This window comes from Delphinapterus leucas, chromosome 3 (assembly GCF_059928025.1).
Source record: "Delphinapterus leucas isolate spDelLeu-1000000601 "Yukka" chromosome 3, BTC_Dleu_Yukka2, whole genome shotgun sequence".
Lineage (NCBI taxonomy): Eukaryota > Metazoa > Chordata > Mammalia > Artiodactyla > Monodontidae > Delphinapterus > Delphinapterus leucas.
The window spans coordinates 157,430,821-157,449,508 of NC_143131.1; the positions used below are offsets into that span (position 1 = coordinate 157,430,821).

At 47.3% G+C, this 18,688-nt stretch overlaps 1 protein-coding gene and 2 pseudogenes across 1 annotated transcript; 1 reads left to right on the forward strand and 2 right to left on the reverse strand.

Moving 5' to 3' along the window:
- Positions 1-212: 212 nt before the first annotated feature.
- Positions 213-1,661, reverse strand: LOC149749859 (profilin-3-like). Its single transcript, XM_089909756.1, has one exon. It carries the CDS (start codon positions 1,348-1,350, stop codon positions 937-939), a length of 414 nt encoding a protein of 137 aa, XP_089765882.1. The 5' UTR covers positions 1,351-1,661; the 3' UTR covers positions 213-936.
- LOC149749860 (mediator of RNA polymerase II transcription subunit 28 pseudogene) lies at positions 1,445-5,486 on the forward strand (annotated as a pseudogene).
- LOC149749861 (coagulation factor XII-like) lies at positions 4,375-18,279 on the reverse strand (annotated as a pseudogene).
- Between the last annotated feature and the right edge of the window lie 409 nt (positions 18,280-18,688).

Genomic DNA, 18,688 nt, shown 5'->3' on the forward strand with positions numbered 1-18,688 from the left:
AAGTGATAGGTGGGGGCCTGTCAGGGCCACTCGGGGAAGGAGAGGCAGGGTGGAGATGGGCAAGAGAGGTCATGCCCTGGACCCCAGTGCACAGGGCGTAGAAACTAGCCACTCTCCCTCCCACCTTTATCCTCTACTTTTGGGCAATAAACCAGCCTTCATTTAAACCCACCCAAGTTTTTCAATTCCTCCTCCTCCATAGGGCCCCCTGAGCTGAGGCCTGCAGAGGGAGGGTCAAGGGGTGGGGGGGTGCCAAAGTTCCTCCCTCTAGTCCAGGGACATATCCAGGGCCTTTGGACCCCAAGGAGGCAGGAACGCTGTAGGGCCCCAGACCTAGTTGTGATGGTCTGCAACATGTGCCTCCCCACCCCCACCTCTGTCCCCTATGAAGTATGTGCAGGGAGATGCAAGGGCCTGCAAGCCCTAGAGCTGCTCTCCAGGCTACCAGCCCCACCATCACCCACTCACAACCCTCACTAGTGCTTCCTCTTGCCATGTGGAGGGGGTGAGAAGTACCCTGGCCTCCAACTTAGTGAGTGTTGTGGGAGGGTGGGGACGGGACTTCCTTTGCAGTATGTCCCACACAGATCTGTGGAAAGTTTTGTGGGAAAGGATGCTCAGGCCTCAGTTAGAGGGTTTGAGAACTCCCTCCTCGGGTTGGCCATCCTTAGGACCCTGAGAAGGCACCAAGGCCCTTGGACTCTGGCCTAGGGAGTTAGGCCACAGGCAGGGCACCCATGGGAGGGCCTGATGTAGGGCTCAGGAGGCTGGGAAGCCTCTGGACTCATAATACCAACCTCACCAGATACCCTTTCTGCAAGGATCTTCTAGTAAAGTACTTTCCGCATCTGCAACCCTCCCCGTCCCCCTCACGACCGGAGGGTGAGTCTGCCATGCCCAGGTCAGACTTTATTTTGGCGCTGTCTGGCTGTCCTGCTAGGTGCCCTGCGAGCGCAGCCCATGGATCAGCTCGTGCATCGTCTTGTTGAGAATGCCCCCATGCACGCCCCGCCGGCCCATGAGCACGAGGAGTGCACGCGGCGTGTGGCCCACGCAGATGGCGCGCCCGTCCTTCCCCTTAGTGCGCGCGTCCAGCACTCCATCGCCCTCGGCCAGCAGGTGGTCTCGGATGACGCAGCAGCGGCGGCCCGCCACACTCAGGCCCGCCTGCAGGAAGGTGCGCCGGTCCGGCCCCGTGAGTACACCCACCTCCTGCGGTGAGATGGCCGCCAGCAGGCCACCGGGCCGCGATGCCCACACGCAGCGATTGTCCGAGTGGCCCACGATGGCCACGTCGTCGATGCGCTGGTCCCCCAGCACCGCACTGATGTAGCCTTTCCAGTCGCCCATTCCGGCTCAGAGTGCGTCCCTCGCCTCTCACTTTCGAGGGTTGTCCTGCTGCGCCGCGCACCTGGAACGCCCGGGTCACTGTGACGTATTCGGGGGGGCGGGGTTGTGACGTAGGGATGGCTGCAAGGTCACAGAACGGATACCTACGCTGGAGAATGGGGTGCGGGTGGGGCGGCGTTCATATCTTACACCTGATGAAGTTCTAACGTTAGTAGATAATGGCAGTTATTTCTAGATGGTAAGATAAAGGTGATTTTCATTTCTTCGTACTTTTATCCTATATTTTTCAAATTTTCTACAATAAAAGTGTGATAAGCAGAAAAAAAAATAAAGTTAGCCTGAAGGAGGGAATCGCACGAGTCAAAATAACTCTCAAAACAAACAAGCGAACACTTAAATGGCCCATCAAGCACAGCACACGAGTTTAAGAATAAAAAGAAAGGTGCCATGTCTAAACTGCCTGACCTCTCAGCCTGATAACCATTCAACTCCCAGAATGTGTTTCTCAAACATTAGGAGTATCAGAATCTCCTGGAAAGCTGATAAACAGATTGCTGGGCCCCAAGTCAGCGTTCCTCATTCTGCAGTATGGGATGCAGCCAGAGAATACGCATTTCTAACAAGTTCCCTGGCAATGCTGCTGCTGGTCCAGGAACCACACTTTGAGACTCGCTGCCCTAGTGACAGTTGGGGCAGGGGTGAGGGTCTTCCACGCCATCAGCCTTAAGGGTCCACACCACTGATTTAATGTTAAGTACTTCTAACCATGGTTCTCAACCTCCGCTGCAGATAGAATCACCTGGGGAGGTTTTAAAACAAATGGCTAGGCCATTTTAGAAATGGCGGCTCCGCTGGGAGGCATGTTCTCCGGGCAGCCACCCCCACCGGGGTTCTTGGGCTAGGCTTCGCTTCTTCAGGCCATACCAGGCATTCTGAGAACTTCTAACAGTACCTTGGTGGACGAATAGGAGTCATTGTTCGAGGCCTGCTTTGCTTCTCTGGTGAGTCAGGATTATGTCAATGGTACAGATCAGGAAGAAATTCGAACTGGTGTTGATCAGTGTATCCAGAAATTTCTAGATATTGTGAGACAGACAGAATGTTTTTTCCTCCAAAAAAGATTGCAGTTATCTGTCCAGAAACCAGAGCAAGTTATCAAAGAGGATGTCTCGGAACTGAGGAACGAATTACAGCGGAAGTGTGCTCTGGTCCAGAAGCACTTAACAAAACTGAGACATTGGCAGCAGGTGCTGGAGGACATCAACAGGCAGCACAAAAAGCCAGCCAACATCCCTCAGGGTTCCCTGGCCTACCTCAAGCAGGCATCTGCAAATACCCCTTCACCGATGAAGCAAACCTGAGGAAAAGCCACCTGAACATGAGCTGGTGGCTGAGTCAGCCAACACAGTTTTGTCAAACATCACTTCTTGTAGACATGCCATTTTGGGAGAACTCTTTGCCAGAGGATATGATTTTAGTTTTGTGCTGTCATCTAAAATTTTCCCCCTATTTTTATAAGTGTTATTTCTGGAGTACTTTATAAAATGCTTATTGCTTTGGTAAACCAAGTATATTGTCTTTAGCAAAGTTTAAGACTGTTAGTGTGATGCCATTTACAGATTCCTTTTTATGTTTTTGTTTTTTGCTGCTTGTTATTATTTTTATTTTTGAATGAGTGTTAATCTCTCTGTTTCCAGTTTTACATGACTCTGTATGATCTGAGGGGAAAAGCTTGTATGATCTGATCTGCATATCAAAGGATGAGGATTTCGGTTGTAGGCCTTTTATGATAATTTACCCATCAGTGGCAGTATATAAAAATATGTAAATTTGCTGTTTTTCAAGACTTTGAACTGCCTCAAGAAGAGGAGTCTAATGCAACAATGTAACCCTTCCAGAACCTCAGAATGAGGATATTTTGTAAATAGGTTGGAAGAGGATTATAATATCGTAGGTTAGCGTAGTAACTGTTATTGTACTGCAGTAACCTAGTGCTATAGGAATCCAGTAGTATCCTTAAGTTAATGTTGACTTTTATTTGGGGTAAGTTTATATTCTGTGTAGTGTTATTTACTTTTGGGGGTGGTAGGAGCAGTGATATGCTAGTGATATTCATCTCCACAATAATCAGTTTAAGTAACAGAGCGGACCCTGCTCTCAATAGGGGCATAGGTGAAGTATGAGGGTTAAAGTTTGCTGTGATCATCTCTGAGTTTTGAGTTTTGTTTGTTTGTTCTGCTATTTGGAGCAGATTTTTCCATTAATGAATTTCTTGCTAATGGGTGGTGTTGATTCCAGGGGACTGGGGCCTCGAGGTGGGAGGTTGGCTGCAGGGTGCATGGGAGACTCGGTGTTTGGGAAGATATTTTACCCTCTGCCAGCCACACAGGCCACCTCAGATTCTCTGTTGAACCGATGTTGAGAAATACAAACCAGCATTGTGCCTGGTCTGCTGTTGAGAAATACAGACCGGCATTGTGCCTGGTCTCCTTGGATGAGGCTTTCCTTTCTCTGTTGTTCACATTCCCTCATTAGATTACACCCCTTCTCTCTCACCAAGTGCTGCACTGTCTCTTGAACAGGCAGTAATTCTGTGACTCGGTGTCTTGGCTCGCTTTTTCTCCAGCCTTGAAGGCCCTGCCCCACCCGCCTTGACATCCACTCAAGTTCCCCTCTGGCCTAGACGCCACCTGGTCTCTGCAGCCTCCAAAGGCCCTCTCCATCGTATCCACAGGACACAGGACTTCTTGTCTCTTCTGCCAGCCTTGCTTGGTTCTCCCTCTGGAGTTAGTAATCTGTCTCCTTGTTCCTCATGAGAAGTAGGCATTATTCCCCTCTGAATATGCAGGGACCATTTATTATCTTTTATATGTAATAACTTAGTACTTATTTTTGTTTGTGTATGTGTGTGTATGGTACACAGCCGGAGGCAACGAATTCCCTCATTCGGAGTATATAGTTAAACAAAGCTTTTTTTTTTTTTTGCGGTATGCGGGCCTCTAGCTGTTGTGGCCTCTCCCAGTGCGGAGCACAGGCTCCAGACGTGCAGGCTCAGCGGCCATGGCTCACGGGCCCAGCTGCTCCGCGGCATGTGGGATCTTCCCGGACCAGGGCATGAACCCGTGTCCCCTGCAGCGGCAGGTGGACTCTCAACCACTGCGCCACCAGGGAAGCCCTAAACAAAGCTTTTAAAAGTTGTTTTTAATCACATTATCTGATTTCAAGGTTGTTAACCTGGTCATCTCATGCCAATTAGAAGCTCTGATTGGCAGCTTTAGATTTCTTGATTAAAAACCTAACTAAATTGATTACATTTTAGGCATTCTTTCAGTAATGAAAGAGGTTCTTAGTGAAAAGTTCAGGAACTATTCTATTTGGTGCTTAGTAAAAATATTTTGAATTAATGTGTGTACCAGTTATTGTCATTTCTTTATTAACTTCAAAAGTTTTCTGCCAAATAAACATTTCACTTTTTTCTGTTTGTAAAAAAACAAAACAAAACAAATGGCTACCCACCCACCCCCCTTCCCTAGAAATATTGATTTAATTGGCCTGAGGTGGATGTCGGGCATAGGTTCAAAAAGCTCCCCATGGTGATTCTGATGTACAGTCGAGGTTGAGAACTCCTGTTCTATAAACTTAAAATATGAGTTTCATACATGTGGAGTCACCTTGCACAGGTTTGGTACACAGTGTGGCTTAGTAAATGTCAGCTGGACATGAATGTAAACCTCGCATCAGATCTCAATAGATTCTGTTCTCTGAAGGGGTGTGGAGAAGTTGAGCACCGATATACTATCTTGGCATTTCCCGACGGGACACCTGAAGAGCTGTGCCTTTCAAGCATCTTCAAAAGCACTTTACTGATTTCTATGCCATGCCTGGCGCCGGGCTGGCAGCGCTGGGGGGAATGGAACACATTCCTTGCTATCCATGATCACGCCTCAGCCACACTTCCATTCCAGAATTGCCCAGGAGGGAAAGACGAGTCCCGGGGCGGTCAGGAAGCGGTGTGCTCCCGGATCCAGGCTAGGTAGTTGGCCACGTCGGTGTATACACCTGGCATGGGGTGGTCGCCGCAACCTGAACCCCAGCTGACGATGCCTCGCAGGATGAGCTGGCGCTCTGCGGTCTCATCCTCACACACCAGAGGGCCCCTGGAGTTACCCTGGGTCGGGGGACACGCGGCTCAGCGCCCTTGGCTTGGGGTCTGCACTTGACCGGGTTGGAGGAGGGCACCAAGTGGGTCCAAGGGCTCACCTGGCACGCGTCAGTGCCACCCTCGAGGAAGCCAGCGCAGAGCATGCCGGGGGATGAAGGCGGCTCCGTGCACGTCGGGGGCGGAGCAGCGCTCCGGGCGGATGAGCGGCACCTGAGTCTACTGCAGGAAGCTGGAATATTACCCTGACCCTGCGAACCGAGAGCGCCTTCCTCACACCCCTCCCAACTCCTCTCCGCCCAGGCCATGGACCTGGCTGCGCCAGGCTCTTCCAAACCCGCTAATCTCCTGCCTCCCTCGCAACAAGCCCAAGAGAGAGTGAGTTGCCTTTAACACTATTTCATAGACGAGAAAACTGAGGCCAGAGAGGAGCGGTTATGTGAATGAACCAGGAGGAAGCAGGACTGCTTCGGAACCCCACCCCCACTTCCCATCCAGTGTCTCAAAACCTTGGTCCCCATCCAGCCCACCTACTGCTCCAGCGCGGGCCAGCGTCCTAGTAGCCCTTGCAGCTCTGTGCCCAGAGGGAATCAAGAGAAAGTGCGATTCTCCCGATACGCCTCAGATTTGGGGACGCCCCCCAGCAGTGAATACCAAGCTCTTGGAGAAGCAGACTGCAGAGACAAGGGCCCTGCACGTCCTCACAACCCACCAGGTCGGCCCCACCTGTCCCTGGCGGTACCAAACCTGCGGCCTTCTCTTGCCTACCCCGGTGGCCAGAGGTTTCCCTCCCGCCCCTAGCGGTTCTGCCTACCTTCTAACTGGTGACCCCAGCCGGCCACTTCGCAGAGCGCGGCTTCGGATTCGGCCGGGAGGGCGGCGCTACTCGGCAGGCACACTGGCTGAACGAAAGGCGACGGGTGCGCGCAGCAGCCTTCAGCGCTCTCCTGCAGGCGCACCAGAGCTAACCCAAGCGGGGAGGAGCATGAGACCGGGACGCTAGGACTTCGAGCCCCGCCCACCCTTTCCCCTGATCCCCGCTGGGGCGCCCCCACGCACCCAGGTCGTGCTGGTAGGTGATAACGCGAGAAGGCTTCGTGCAGGGGGTAGGCGCGCACGGCCAGCGTCTGGCACTGCTCATAGCTCTGGTTATGGCGGTCCTGGCCGAGCACCACTGTCAGCTCCTCTGGCGCAGGTCTGGGGGCAGGGTCGGGAAAAGGAAGCGTGCTCAGAGCCGGCCACAGGCATCCTGCGGGACCCCCCTCTTTCCGAGCCCCTTCTTGGGTTTCAGCTTCCTCCTGGGGAGCTCTGAAAGGGAGAAAGGGGAAAGGTGGGCGGGGACGCGTAGAGGTAGGGGACGCGTAGAGGTAGGGCACGTGTTCAGGTGTCGCGCAGAAGCTGGGCACAGGAGAGAGGAGCTAGGGATCCAGGGCCGGGAGCTGAGCGCTCAGGCACTTGCCGGTTCTGCAGGCAGTGAGCCGCGGTCAGCACCCAACAGGGGGCGATGAGGCTGCCGGTGCAGAAATTTTGGCCCTGCTACAGCGCGGCGATGTAGGGGTGCGCCCCGGGGAGCGCCACCAGTCCCCCGACGACGCGGCTCAGCGAGGACAGCCGTTTGTGGAGCCACCGTCCACAGCCCGCCGGGCCCGCGCTGGGCAGGGGAGTCCGCTGCTCGGGCGGCGAGCACCACCAGCCTGTGGGAGAAGCCCAGGCTGAGGGCCGGGAGACCCACGATCTTGGAATGTAGCTCGTCCCGTGCTTTCTCTGCTCGGATTCTTAACTTTTCCCAACAACCTGAGGTCAGGGGTCGAAGCGGGGTCTGGGTCGTGGACTGAGGTTTCTGCAAAGCCAAAAGCGAGGGCAAAGGGAAGTACTGGTGCCCAGATGAGATCCGGACCGGAGGAGGGATTTGGGGCGCCGCCGGGGCTGGGGCCTGGCACCGTGCCAGGCGGCAATAATTCCAGCTTAGTCGGTCGCCCCTCCAAACAAAGTACCATGGGCGGGTGTCTTTGTCCTGGTTCCTGCAACCACAGGGTGGGGGCGGTTGAGAAGCCCTAGAGGGCCCTGGGGCGGAAAGAGACGCCCAGCCCTGCCCCACCCGCGCACCGGCAGAAGGCGTGGTCGCCCAGTCTCCCGTTCAGCGCTTGCTCTGCGGTCACATTCCAGTAGGTGGCCTCGGAGGCCCACGGCTGACAGGGTGCACCCCAGAGCTTAGTCCGGGCCACGCCGTAGCAGTTCGCCTTGTGGTCTGGGGAGAGAGAAGGCTCCCTACAGCTAGGGTATGGAACGGTGTCCTGCCGCTCTCTCACCCACTTCTCCACTCTCCCTCCTCCCTCTCTGCAAGCCCTTCCCACGTGGGGGCGGGGCTTCTGCTTCCCAGACACCCTAACTCACCCACTTCGCACAAGCGTCCAGCGTAGCCCGTGGGGCAACTGCACAGGCGGTGGCCCTCCGCCTGTAGGCAGCTGCCCCCATTGAGACATGGGTTGGTACGGCAGACTGGGAGAAGGAGCATGTTGAGTCACCCCTAGGCTCAAAGACCCCCGCCCCCCCCCCACCCAGAGAGCTCCCTCTTACGCTGGCACACCACCTGACCTCCTGCCAGCCTTTCTTTCCCACCTTCTGCCCTCCTCCCTGGCCAGCTCCCCACCGATCTACTCACCCTGGCTGGCCAGTGGCTTGCACTGGGCATTCGGACCATTGCACTGGCACTTGGCTACACCTGCCAGCTCAAGCCTGTGCCATATTTCATTCTCCTGGAAGAACCAAAGAAGCTGGGGCTCAAAGCACTTCTCTGGGGACAAAGGGGTAGGGTAGTCTCAGGAGAGTGTGGGACCATGCCAAATCTCTGGGAATCCACAGGACCTCTTCAGTAGGCCCGTGGCTGCCCCTGTTCCCCAGCAGCCCCTCCCCTGGCCTCAGCATCTCCTTACCTCTCTGGCAGTGCTTCCCAGTGAAGTGATCTGGACAGATGCAGTGTGGGCCATTTGGCATGTTCACACAGGTCCCTCCTTTCTGGCAGGGTTTGTGTTTGCTGCAGTGATCTGAGAGATGAACACAGGGGGAGAAAGAGTGGGGAGCCTGAATCAAACAGATGGGGCCAAGTCCCTACCCAAACCTGCTTGTCTTTTGACCTTGGCCCTCCAAATTTCCAAGCCTTAGTTTACCCACCTGAAAAATGGGGCTACCCCCTCTTAGAACTTCTCCCTCTGGGAGGGAAGGAGATAGGTGGGCCCAGAGTCCCATATGTTTTAGATCTGATGATACCCAGGAGAGTAGCTAGGGTCGGGGAGAGGGCCCTGTGCCACGCCAAAGGTTGTGTGGCACCTTTCACTTTCTTTGGCTCCAGGCAGTATGCCCACATCGCTGATCCTTCTTGAAGTTGGGGGTGGTAGCACACCTGTAGACAGAGATAAGGCTTAAGACATGGAAGTGACCCAAGTGCCCATCAGTGGATGATTGGTTTAAGAAGATGTGGTATATACACAATGGAATATTATTCAGCCATTAAAAAAGAATGAAATATTGCCATTTTCAGTAACATGGGTGGACCTAGGGAATACCATACTAAGTGAAGTAAGTCAGATGGAGAAAGACAAATATTATGTGATAGCATTTATATGTGGAATCTAAACAATAACACAAATGAATCTATATACAAAATAGAAACAGACTTACAGACATAGAAAACAAACTTACAATTACCAAAGGGCAAAACGGGGGTGGGGGTGATAAATTAGGAATATGAGATTAACAGATACACACTACTATACATAAAATAGATAAGCAACAAGGATTTACTGTATAATACAGGGAACTATATCCAATATCTTCTAATAACTTATAATGGAAAATAATCTGAAAAAATATATATATATATAACTGAATCATTTTGCTGTACACCTGAAACCAACACAATATTGTAAATCAACTATACTTCAATAAATAAAAAAAGAAAGAAAGAAAGAGATGAAGCTTCCTAGCTCTGCCCAAGAGGCTGGGCTGCCGTTCCCTATCACAGCCCCTTCTCTCCAAGCAGGGTTCCTTGGACAGAAGGATGGGCAGAGTCCACCTCCCCCAGACCCCTGCTCCAACCCTTCCAGGGTAGTCTTACCAGGGTCGGGGCCAGACCAGCCTCTGTGGATAAATTTGTGATACAGCTGCCAGTGGTACTGGAAGGGGAAGTGGCAGGGCTCCCCGGTGACTGTGAGAACTGCAGGGGTAACACACTCCTTAATGACTTTCCCCGTGCCCCATTGCCCAGGTACCACCGCTCAGAGTCTGGTTGGAAAAAGGATAGACCTTTGAAAAGATCATTGTGCCTTCAAGACCACATCCTGCTTAAGAGTTGGGTTTCTGGAGTCAGTTGGTGGACTCCTGACTCCACCAACTACTAACTGCGTGACTTTAGACAAATCTGCAGCCTCCAGGCCTAGAAGAGTGCTTGCTACAAAGTAGGCACTTAATAAATACTTGTTGAATGTTGAAGTCACTTGACCACTCTGAGCCTTAGTTTTCTCATCTGTTAAAAATGGCAAAAATCATACATAGTACAGATGAAGGGTTTCAGTTTTGCAAGATGCAAAGAATTCTGGAGATAGATGGTGGTAATGATTGCACAACAATACGAGTGTACTTAATATCACTGAACTGTACACTTAAAAATGGTTGAGACGGGGATTCCCTGGTGGCGCAGTGGATAGGAATCCACCTGCCAATGCCCGGGACACGGGTTCAAGCCCTGGTCCGGGAAGATCCCACATGCCGCAGAGAAGCTAAGCCTGTGCGCCACAACTACTGAGCCTGCGCTCTACAGCCCGTGAGCCACAACTACTGAAGCACGCATGCCTAGAGCCCGTGCTCTGCAACAAGAGAAGCCACCGCAATGAGAAGCCTGCGCACCACAAGGAAGAGTAGCCTCCACTCGCGGCAACTAGTGATAAACCCCACGCACAGCAACAAAGACCCAACTCCGACAAAAATAAATAAATAAATAAATTTATTTATTTATTTTTTTAAAAACCCAGCATGTCAGTATGGTCCTATTTTTGTAAAAATATATTTACATATGCATAAAAAATAAATCTAGAAAGAAATCTCCAAAATTTGTAACAGTGGTTTTTGGAAGATAGTGGATTATGGGTGACTTTTCCTTCTTTTCTATTTCCGTAATTTATAAAGTTTTTACAATAAAAATATTGCTATTGTAATTTTTAAAAATAGTACAATTGAGCCTCATTCAGATTCTATATTTGCTTATCTGCACTTCTTGCTAAAATTTATCTGTAACCCCAAACCAATACTCAAGGGGCTTTCACTGTTATTTGTGGACATGCACAGAGCGGTGAAAAATTTGAGTCACCTGAAGTGCACATTCCCAGCTGAGGTCAAACAAGGTGATGCTCTGCATCTTGTTTCAACTCCTACTGTAAACAAGTGTCTTTTTTTTTTAATTTTTAAATTTTATTTATTTTTTTATACAGCAGGTTCTCATAACTCATCCATTTTATACATATTAGTGTATATATGTCAATCCCAATCTCCCAATGCATCACACCACACCACCCCTGCCACTTTCCCCCCTTGTTGTCCATACGTTTGTTCTCTACATCTGTGTCTCAATTTCTGCCCTGCAAACTGGTTCATCTGTACCATTTTTCTAGGTTCCATATATGCGTTAATATATGATATTTGTTTTTCTCTTTCTGACTTACTTCACTCTGTATGACAGACTCTAGATCCATCCACGTCTCAACAAATGACCCAATTTCATTCCTTTTTTATGGCTGAGTAATATTCCATTGTTTATATGTATCACATCATTATCCATTCGTCTGTCGATGGGCATTTACATTGCTTCCATGTCCTGGCTATTGTAAATAGTGCTGCAATGAACATTGGGGTGCATATGTCTTTTTGAATTATGGTTTCCTCTGGGTATATGCCCAGTAGTGGGATTGCTGGGTCATATGGTAATTCTATTTTTAGTTTGTTAAGGAAACTCCATACTGTTCTCCATAGTGGCTGTATCAATTTACATTCCCATCAACAGTGCAAGAGGGTTCCCTTTTCTCCACACCCTCTCCAGCATTTGTTGTTTGTAGATTTTCTGATGATGCCCATTCTAACTGGTGTGAGGTGATACCTCACTGTAGTTTTGATTTGCATTTCTCTAATAATTAATGATGTTGAGCAGCTTTTCATGTGCTTCTTGGCCATCTGTATGTCTTCTTTGGAGAGATGTCTATTTAGGTCTTCTGCCCATTTTTGGATTGGGTTGTTTGTTTTTTTAATATTGAGCTCCATGAGCTGTCTATATATTTTGGAGATTAATCCTTTGTCCATTGATTCATTTGCAAATATTTTCTCCCATTCTGAGGGTTGTCTTTTCATCTTGTTTGTAGTTTCCTTTGCTGTGCAAAAGCTTTTAAGTTTCATTACGTCCCATTTGTTTATTTTTGTTTTTATCTCCATTACCCTAGGAGGTGGATCAAAAAGGATATTGCTGTGATTTATGTCAAAGAGTGTTCTTCCTATGTTTTCCTCTAAGAGTTTTATAGTGTCCAGTCTTACATTTAGGTCTCTAATCCATTTTGAGTTTATTTTTGTGATGGTGTTAGGTAATGTTCTAATTTCATTCTTTTACATGTAGCTGTCCAGTTTTCCCAGCACCACTTACTGAAGAGACTGTCTTTTCTCCATTGTATATCCTTGCCTCCATTGTCAAATATACGGTGACCATATGTGCGTGGGTTTATCTCTGGGCTTTCTATCCTGTTCCATTGATCTATATTTCTGTTTTTGTGCCAGTACCATATTGTCTTGATTACTGTAGCTTTGTAGTATAGTCTGAAGTCAGGGAGGCTGATTCCTCCAGCTCCGTTTTTTTTCCCTCAAGACTGCTTTGGCTATTCGGGGTCTTTTTTGTCTCCAAACAAATTTCAATATTTTTTGTTCTAGTTCTGTAAAAAATGCCATTGGTAATTTGATAGGGATTGCATCGAAACTGTAGATTGCTTTGGGTAGTATAGTCATTTTCACAATATTGATTCTTCCAATGCAAGAACATTGTATATCTCTCCATCTGTTTGTATCATCTTTAATTTCTTTCATCAGTTTCTTATAGTTTTCTGCATACAGGTCTTTTGTCTCCCTAGGTAGGTTTATTCCTAGGTATTTTATTCTTTTTGTTGCAATGGTAAATGGAAGTGTTTCCTTAATTTCTCTTTCAGATTTTTCATCATTAGTGTATAGGAATGCAAGAGATTTCTGTGCCTTAATTTTATATCCTGCAACTTTATCAAATTCATTGATTAGCTCTAGTAGTTTTCTGGTGGCATCTTTAGGATTCTCTATGTATATAGTATCATGTCATCTGCATGACAGTTTTACTTCTTCTTTTCCAATTTGTATTCCTTTTATTTCTTTTTCTTCTCTGACTGACGTGGCTAGGACTTCCAAAACTATGTTGTAATAGTGGTGAGAGTAGACATCCTTGCCCTTGCTTGTTCCTGATCTTTCAGTTTTTCACCATTGAGAATGATGTTTGCTGTGGGTTTGTCATATATGGCCTTATTATGTTGAGGTAGGTTCCCTCTATGTGCACTTTCTGGAGAGTTTTTATCATAAATGGGTGTTGAATTTTGTCAAAAGCTTTTTCTGCATCTATTGAGATGATCATATGGTTTTTCTTCTTCAGTTTGTTAATATGGTGTATCACACTGATTGACTTGTGTATATTGAAGAATCCTTGCATCCCTGGGATAAATCCCACTTGATCATTGTGTATGATCCTTTTAATGTGTTGTTGGGTTCTGTTTGCTAGTATTTTGTTGAGGATTTTTGCATCTATATTCATGAGTGATATTGGTCTGTAATTTTCTTTTTTTGTAGTGTCTTTGTCTGGTTTTGGTATGAGGGTGATGGTGGCCTCATAGAATTAGTTTGGGAGTGTTCCTTTCTCTGCAATTGTTTGGAAGAGTTTGAGAAGGATGGGTGTTAGCTCTTCTCTAAATGTTTGATAGAATTCACCTGTGAAGCCATCTGGTCCTGGACTTTTGTTTGCTGGAAGATTTTTAATCACAGTTTCAATTTCATTATTTGTGATTAGTCTGTTCATATTTTCTATTTCTTCCTGGTTCAGTCTTGAAAGGCTATACCTTTCTAAGAATTTGTCCATTTCTTCCAGGTTGTCCATTTTATTGGCATAGAGTTGCATAGAGTTGCTTTCATTGGCATAGTAGTCTCTTAGGATGCTTTGTATTTCTGCGGTGTCTGTTGTAACTTCTTTTTCATTTCTAATTTTATTGATTTCAGTCCTCTGCTTCTTTTTCTTGATGACTCTGGCTAATGGTTTATCAATTTTGTTTATCTTCTCAAAAAAACCAGCTTTTAGTTTTATTGATCTTTGCTATTGTTTTCTTTGTTTCTATTTCATTTATTTCTGCTCTGATCTTTATGATTTCTTTCCTTCTACTAACTTTGGGTTTTGTTTGTTCTTCTTTCTCTAGTTCCTTTAGGTGTAAGGTTAGATTGTTTATTTGAGATGTCTGTTGTTTCTTGAGGTAGGATTGTATTGCTATAAACTTCCCTCTTAGAACTGCTTTTGCTACATCCCATAGGTTTTGGATCATCGTGTTTTCATTGTCATTTGTCTCTAGGTATTTTTTGATTTCCTCTTAGATTTCTTCAGTGATCTCTTGGTTATTTAGTAACGTACTGTTTAGACTCCATGTGTTTGTGTTTTTTACATTTTTTTCCCTGTAATTGATTTCTAATTTCATAACGTTGTGGTCAGAAAAGATGCTTGATATGATTTCAATTTTCTGAAATTTACTGAGGCTTGATTTGTGACCCAAGATGTGATCTATCCTGGAGAATGTTCTGTGCACACTTGAGAAGAAAGTGTAATCTGCTGTTTTTGGATGGAATGTCCTATAAATATCAATTAAATTTCTCTGGTCTATTGTGTCATTTAAAGCTTGTGTTTCCTTATTAATTTGCCGTTTGGATGATCTGTCCACTGGTATAAGTGAGGTGTTAAAAGTCCCCCACTATTGTTGTGTTACTGTCGATTTCCTCTTTTATAGCTGTTAGCAGTTGCCTTATGTATTGAGGTGCTCCTATGTTGGGTGCATATATATTTATAATTGTTATATCTTCTTCTTAGATTGATCCCTTGATCATTATGTAGTGTCCTTCCTTGTCTCTTGTAACATTCTTCATTTTAAAGTCTATTTTATCTGATATGAGTATTGCTACTCCAGCTTTCTTTTGATTTCCATTTGCATGGAATATCTTTTTCCATCCCCTCACTTTCAGTCTGTATGTGTCCCTAGGTCTGACGTGGGTCTCTTGTAGACAGCATATATATGGGTCTTGTTTTTGTATCCGTTCAGCAATCCTGTGTCTTTTGGTTGGAGCATTTAATCCATTCACATTTAAGGTAATTATTGATATGTATGTTCCTATTACCACTTTCTTAATTGTTTGGGGTTTGTTTTTGTAGGTCCTTTTCTTCTCTTGTGTTTCCCACTTACAGAAGTTCCTTTAGCATTTGTTGTACAGCTGGTTTGGTGGTGCTGAATTCTCTTAGCTTTTGCTTGTCTGTAAAGCTTTTGATTTCTCCAACGAATCTGAATGAGATCCTTGCCAGGTAGAGTAATCATGGTTGTAGGTTCTTCCCTTTCATCACTTTAAATATGTCATGCCACTCCCTTCTGGCTTGTAGAGTTTCTGCTGAGAAATCAGCTGTTAACTTTATGGGAGTTCCCTTGTATGTTATTTGTCGTTTTTCCCTTGCTGCTTTCAATAATTTTTCTTTGTCTTTAATTTTTGCCAATTTGATTACTATGTGTATTGGTGTGTTTCTCCTTGGGTTTATCCCATATGGGACTCTCTGCCCTCCCTGGACTTGGGTGGCTATTTACTTTCCCATGTTAGGGAATTTTTTGACTATAATCTCTTCAAATATTTTCTTGGGTCCTTTCTCTCTCTCTTCTCCTTCTGGGACCCCTATAAAGTGAATGTTGTTGCGTTTAATGTTGTCCCAGAGGTCTCTTAGGCTGTCTTCATTTCTTGTCATTCTTTTTCTTTATTCTGTTCCGCAGCAGTGAATTCCACCATTCTGTCTTCCAGGTAACTTATTTGTTCTTTTGCCTCACTTATTCTGGTATTGATTCCTTCTAGTGTATTTTTCATTTCAGTTATTGTATTGTTCATCTCTGTTTGTTCTTTAATTCTTCTAGATCTTTATTAAACATTTCTTGTATCTTCTCAATTTTTGCCTCTATTCTTTTTCCGAGGTCCTTGATCATCTTCACTATCATTATCCTGAATTCTTTTTCTGGAAGGTTGCCTATCTCCACTTCACTTAGTTGTTCTTCTGGGGGTTTGTCTTGTTCCTTCATCTGGTGCATAGCCCTCTGCCTTTTCATCTTATCTATCTTTCTCTGAATGTGGTTTTTGTTCCACAGGCTGCAGGACTGTAGTTCTTCTTACTTCTCAACAAGTGTACTTTTCATGCTCTATTTAGTGCCATGCTTTTCAAATTTTGTGCTTTTTTTTTTTTTTTTTTGCGGTATGCGGGCCTCTCACTGTTGTGGCTTCTCCCATTGTGGAGCACAGGCCGCAGACGCGCAGGCTCAGCAGCCATGGCTCACGGGCCCAGCCGCTCCACAGCATGTGGGATCTTCCTGGACCGGGGCACGAACCCGTGTCCCCTGCATCGGCAGGCGGACTCCCAACCACTGCGCCACCAGGGAAGCCCTCAAATTTTGTGCTTTTGATACATGATTTTGCTGTTGAAAATGGCCCCCAAATAGAGTGCTGAAGTGCTGTCCAGTGTTCCGAAGTGCAAAAGGGCTGTGATGTACATTATGTAGAACACTTGTGGGTTAGATAAGCTTTGTCCAGGCATGAGCTATAGTGCTGCTGGCCATGAATTCAATATCAATGAATCAACAATATATATTAAGTAAGGTGTCTTTAAACAGAATCACACATAAAACAAGGTTATATGTTGATGAAAATGTTGTGACCAGAGCTAACAGAAACCTAACCCTATATTTCCTCTAGGAGCAATGGTTCAGTTTTTGCTAATTCAGTGTTCATGGTGACTTTATAGAACATGACTACCACGAATAATGAGAATTGACTCTATTTCAGAGGAGTGTTGTGAAACTTAAACGAGATTGTGTCTATAAAACACTTACACAGAGTCTGGCACATAGTACATTAGCTGCTATTTTGTTATTAGAGGCCCAATGACGCTTGTGCTGAGGGCCAAATCAGGGACAGGACATTAAGGGAAGAGAGAGGGGTCTGAGACGGACCTTTAAGATGCAAATGGAATGGACACGGAAGAGTAGGACCCTAAGTAGGTGATTAGGCAAGGGCAGAGCAGCTAGGTTGAGTCAGGCTAGAGGGAGGAGAGCAGTTTGGCTAGGTGTGGAGTGCTGAGGAGAGGAGGTGAGGTACTCAGGATTGCCTCAGTGTCATGCTAAGGGGCTGGGCCTGATCCCATCAGGGCAGGCTTGCCAGGGCAGGCTCAATCTAGTTTACAATTCTAGGTAAATATTTAGTGCCTGGAAGAATACAGGCAATGGGGAGCTATGGCAGGGGGAAGATGGCAGATATCTACCATCTAAAAGGGAGCTTGATAATAAAAGCCAATATATTTTAAGCATTTACCATGTACCAAACTGTGGGCTGAGCGCCTCACTGGGATTAATGACTCATTTCTCCTTCTCCACAACCCTAAGAGTTTTACCATTACCAGCCTCGTTTTACAGGTGGGGATTTAAGCTTGGAGAAGTCAAGTCATTGGTGTAGAGCCATCCAGCACATAAGTGATGAAGCTGGGATTCAGAGGCATTTGGGCTCCAGAGCCCTGCTCTTGATCCTTCCTTGTCTGTCAAGGGCCCTGGCCTCTGTGTGGCATGACTGATGCCTGCGAGATGTATTGAGGAGAGGAAAGGAAGGGGGAGGCTGGGGAAACCAAGGAAGACTGGCAGGTACTGAACCAGACACTCAGATACAGCCCCAGCCTTGCCCTCAAGGAGCACATAGTTCACTATCACTCTGGATCCCCGGCACCCATGCGCACAAGACCTGGCATATAGTAGGCTCTCAGGTCTGAATGCCAGCCAGACAACTCTGGGGATGAGAGTGAAGAGTGCCCAGGATCCTTCCCCTCACCCCAAGGGCCAGAGACTAACAATCTGCACACTCCCTGCCATACTCATCCCTGTTCAAGGGTCTCTCAGGAGGTGGACCCAGGCTACTTACCCACTGTGTGCTCACTCTCTATGAACTTATGCTGCTTGGGGGCTTTCCAAGGTGGAGTCTATGGGAGAGAGAAGAAAGCCGGGAATTTTCCCAGAAAGTCGTTGCCTGCCCCGATCCCATGCTAGTCCACAGCTTCCTTTCACAGTCCAGAAATGCAGAGATTTCCTCAGAAGGCCTGGACCCCCTCCTTCCTCCTCTCATTGTCTCCTCAAGGTCCCCCTCCCCCAGTAATGCAGGCCATGTCCTCATATCCACCAGCACTGTCTGTCTTTCTCTCCTCTACTTTGGCCTTATAGGCTTGCCTAGTCTTTCCAAACAGGCCTTCCAATCACCTAGACTAAAAGGTCATGGGCAGAGGCCAAGGCTGTGATAGGGACCCCCCAGGGCCATCCCAGTACAACCCTCCTGGTTCCCACAGCCTTCACCAAAACCGCTGACTCCAGGCTCACCAGCAGGACCCCCAGGAGCAGCAGAGCCCTCATGGGGTCTGTCTGTTGGTCCAACCACTTGTCCAGGAGTCCAGATCAATAGAACTGGTCGGGCTTCCCAGGTGGCGCAGTGGTTCAGAATCTGCCTGCCAATGCAGAGGACACGGGTTCGAGCCCTGATCCAGGAAGATCCCACATGCTGCGGAGCAACTAAGCCTGTGCGCCACAACTACTGAGCCTGCGCTCTAGAGCCTGCGAGCCACAACTACTGGAGCCCACATGCCACAACTACTGAAGTCTGCATGCCTAGAGCCCATGCTACACAACAAGAGAAGCCACCACAATGAGAAGCCCACGCACCACAACGAAGAGTAGCCCCCGCTCGCCACAACTAGAGAAAGCCTGTGCGCAGCAACGAAGACCCAACACAGCCAAAAATAAATAAATAAATAATAATTTTTTT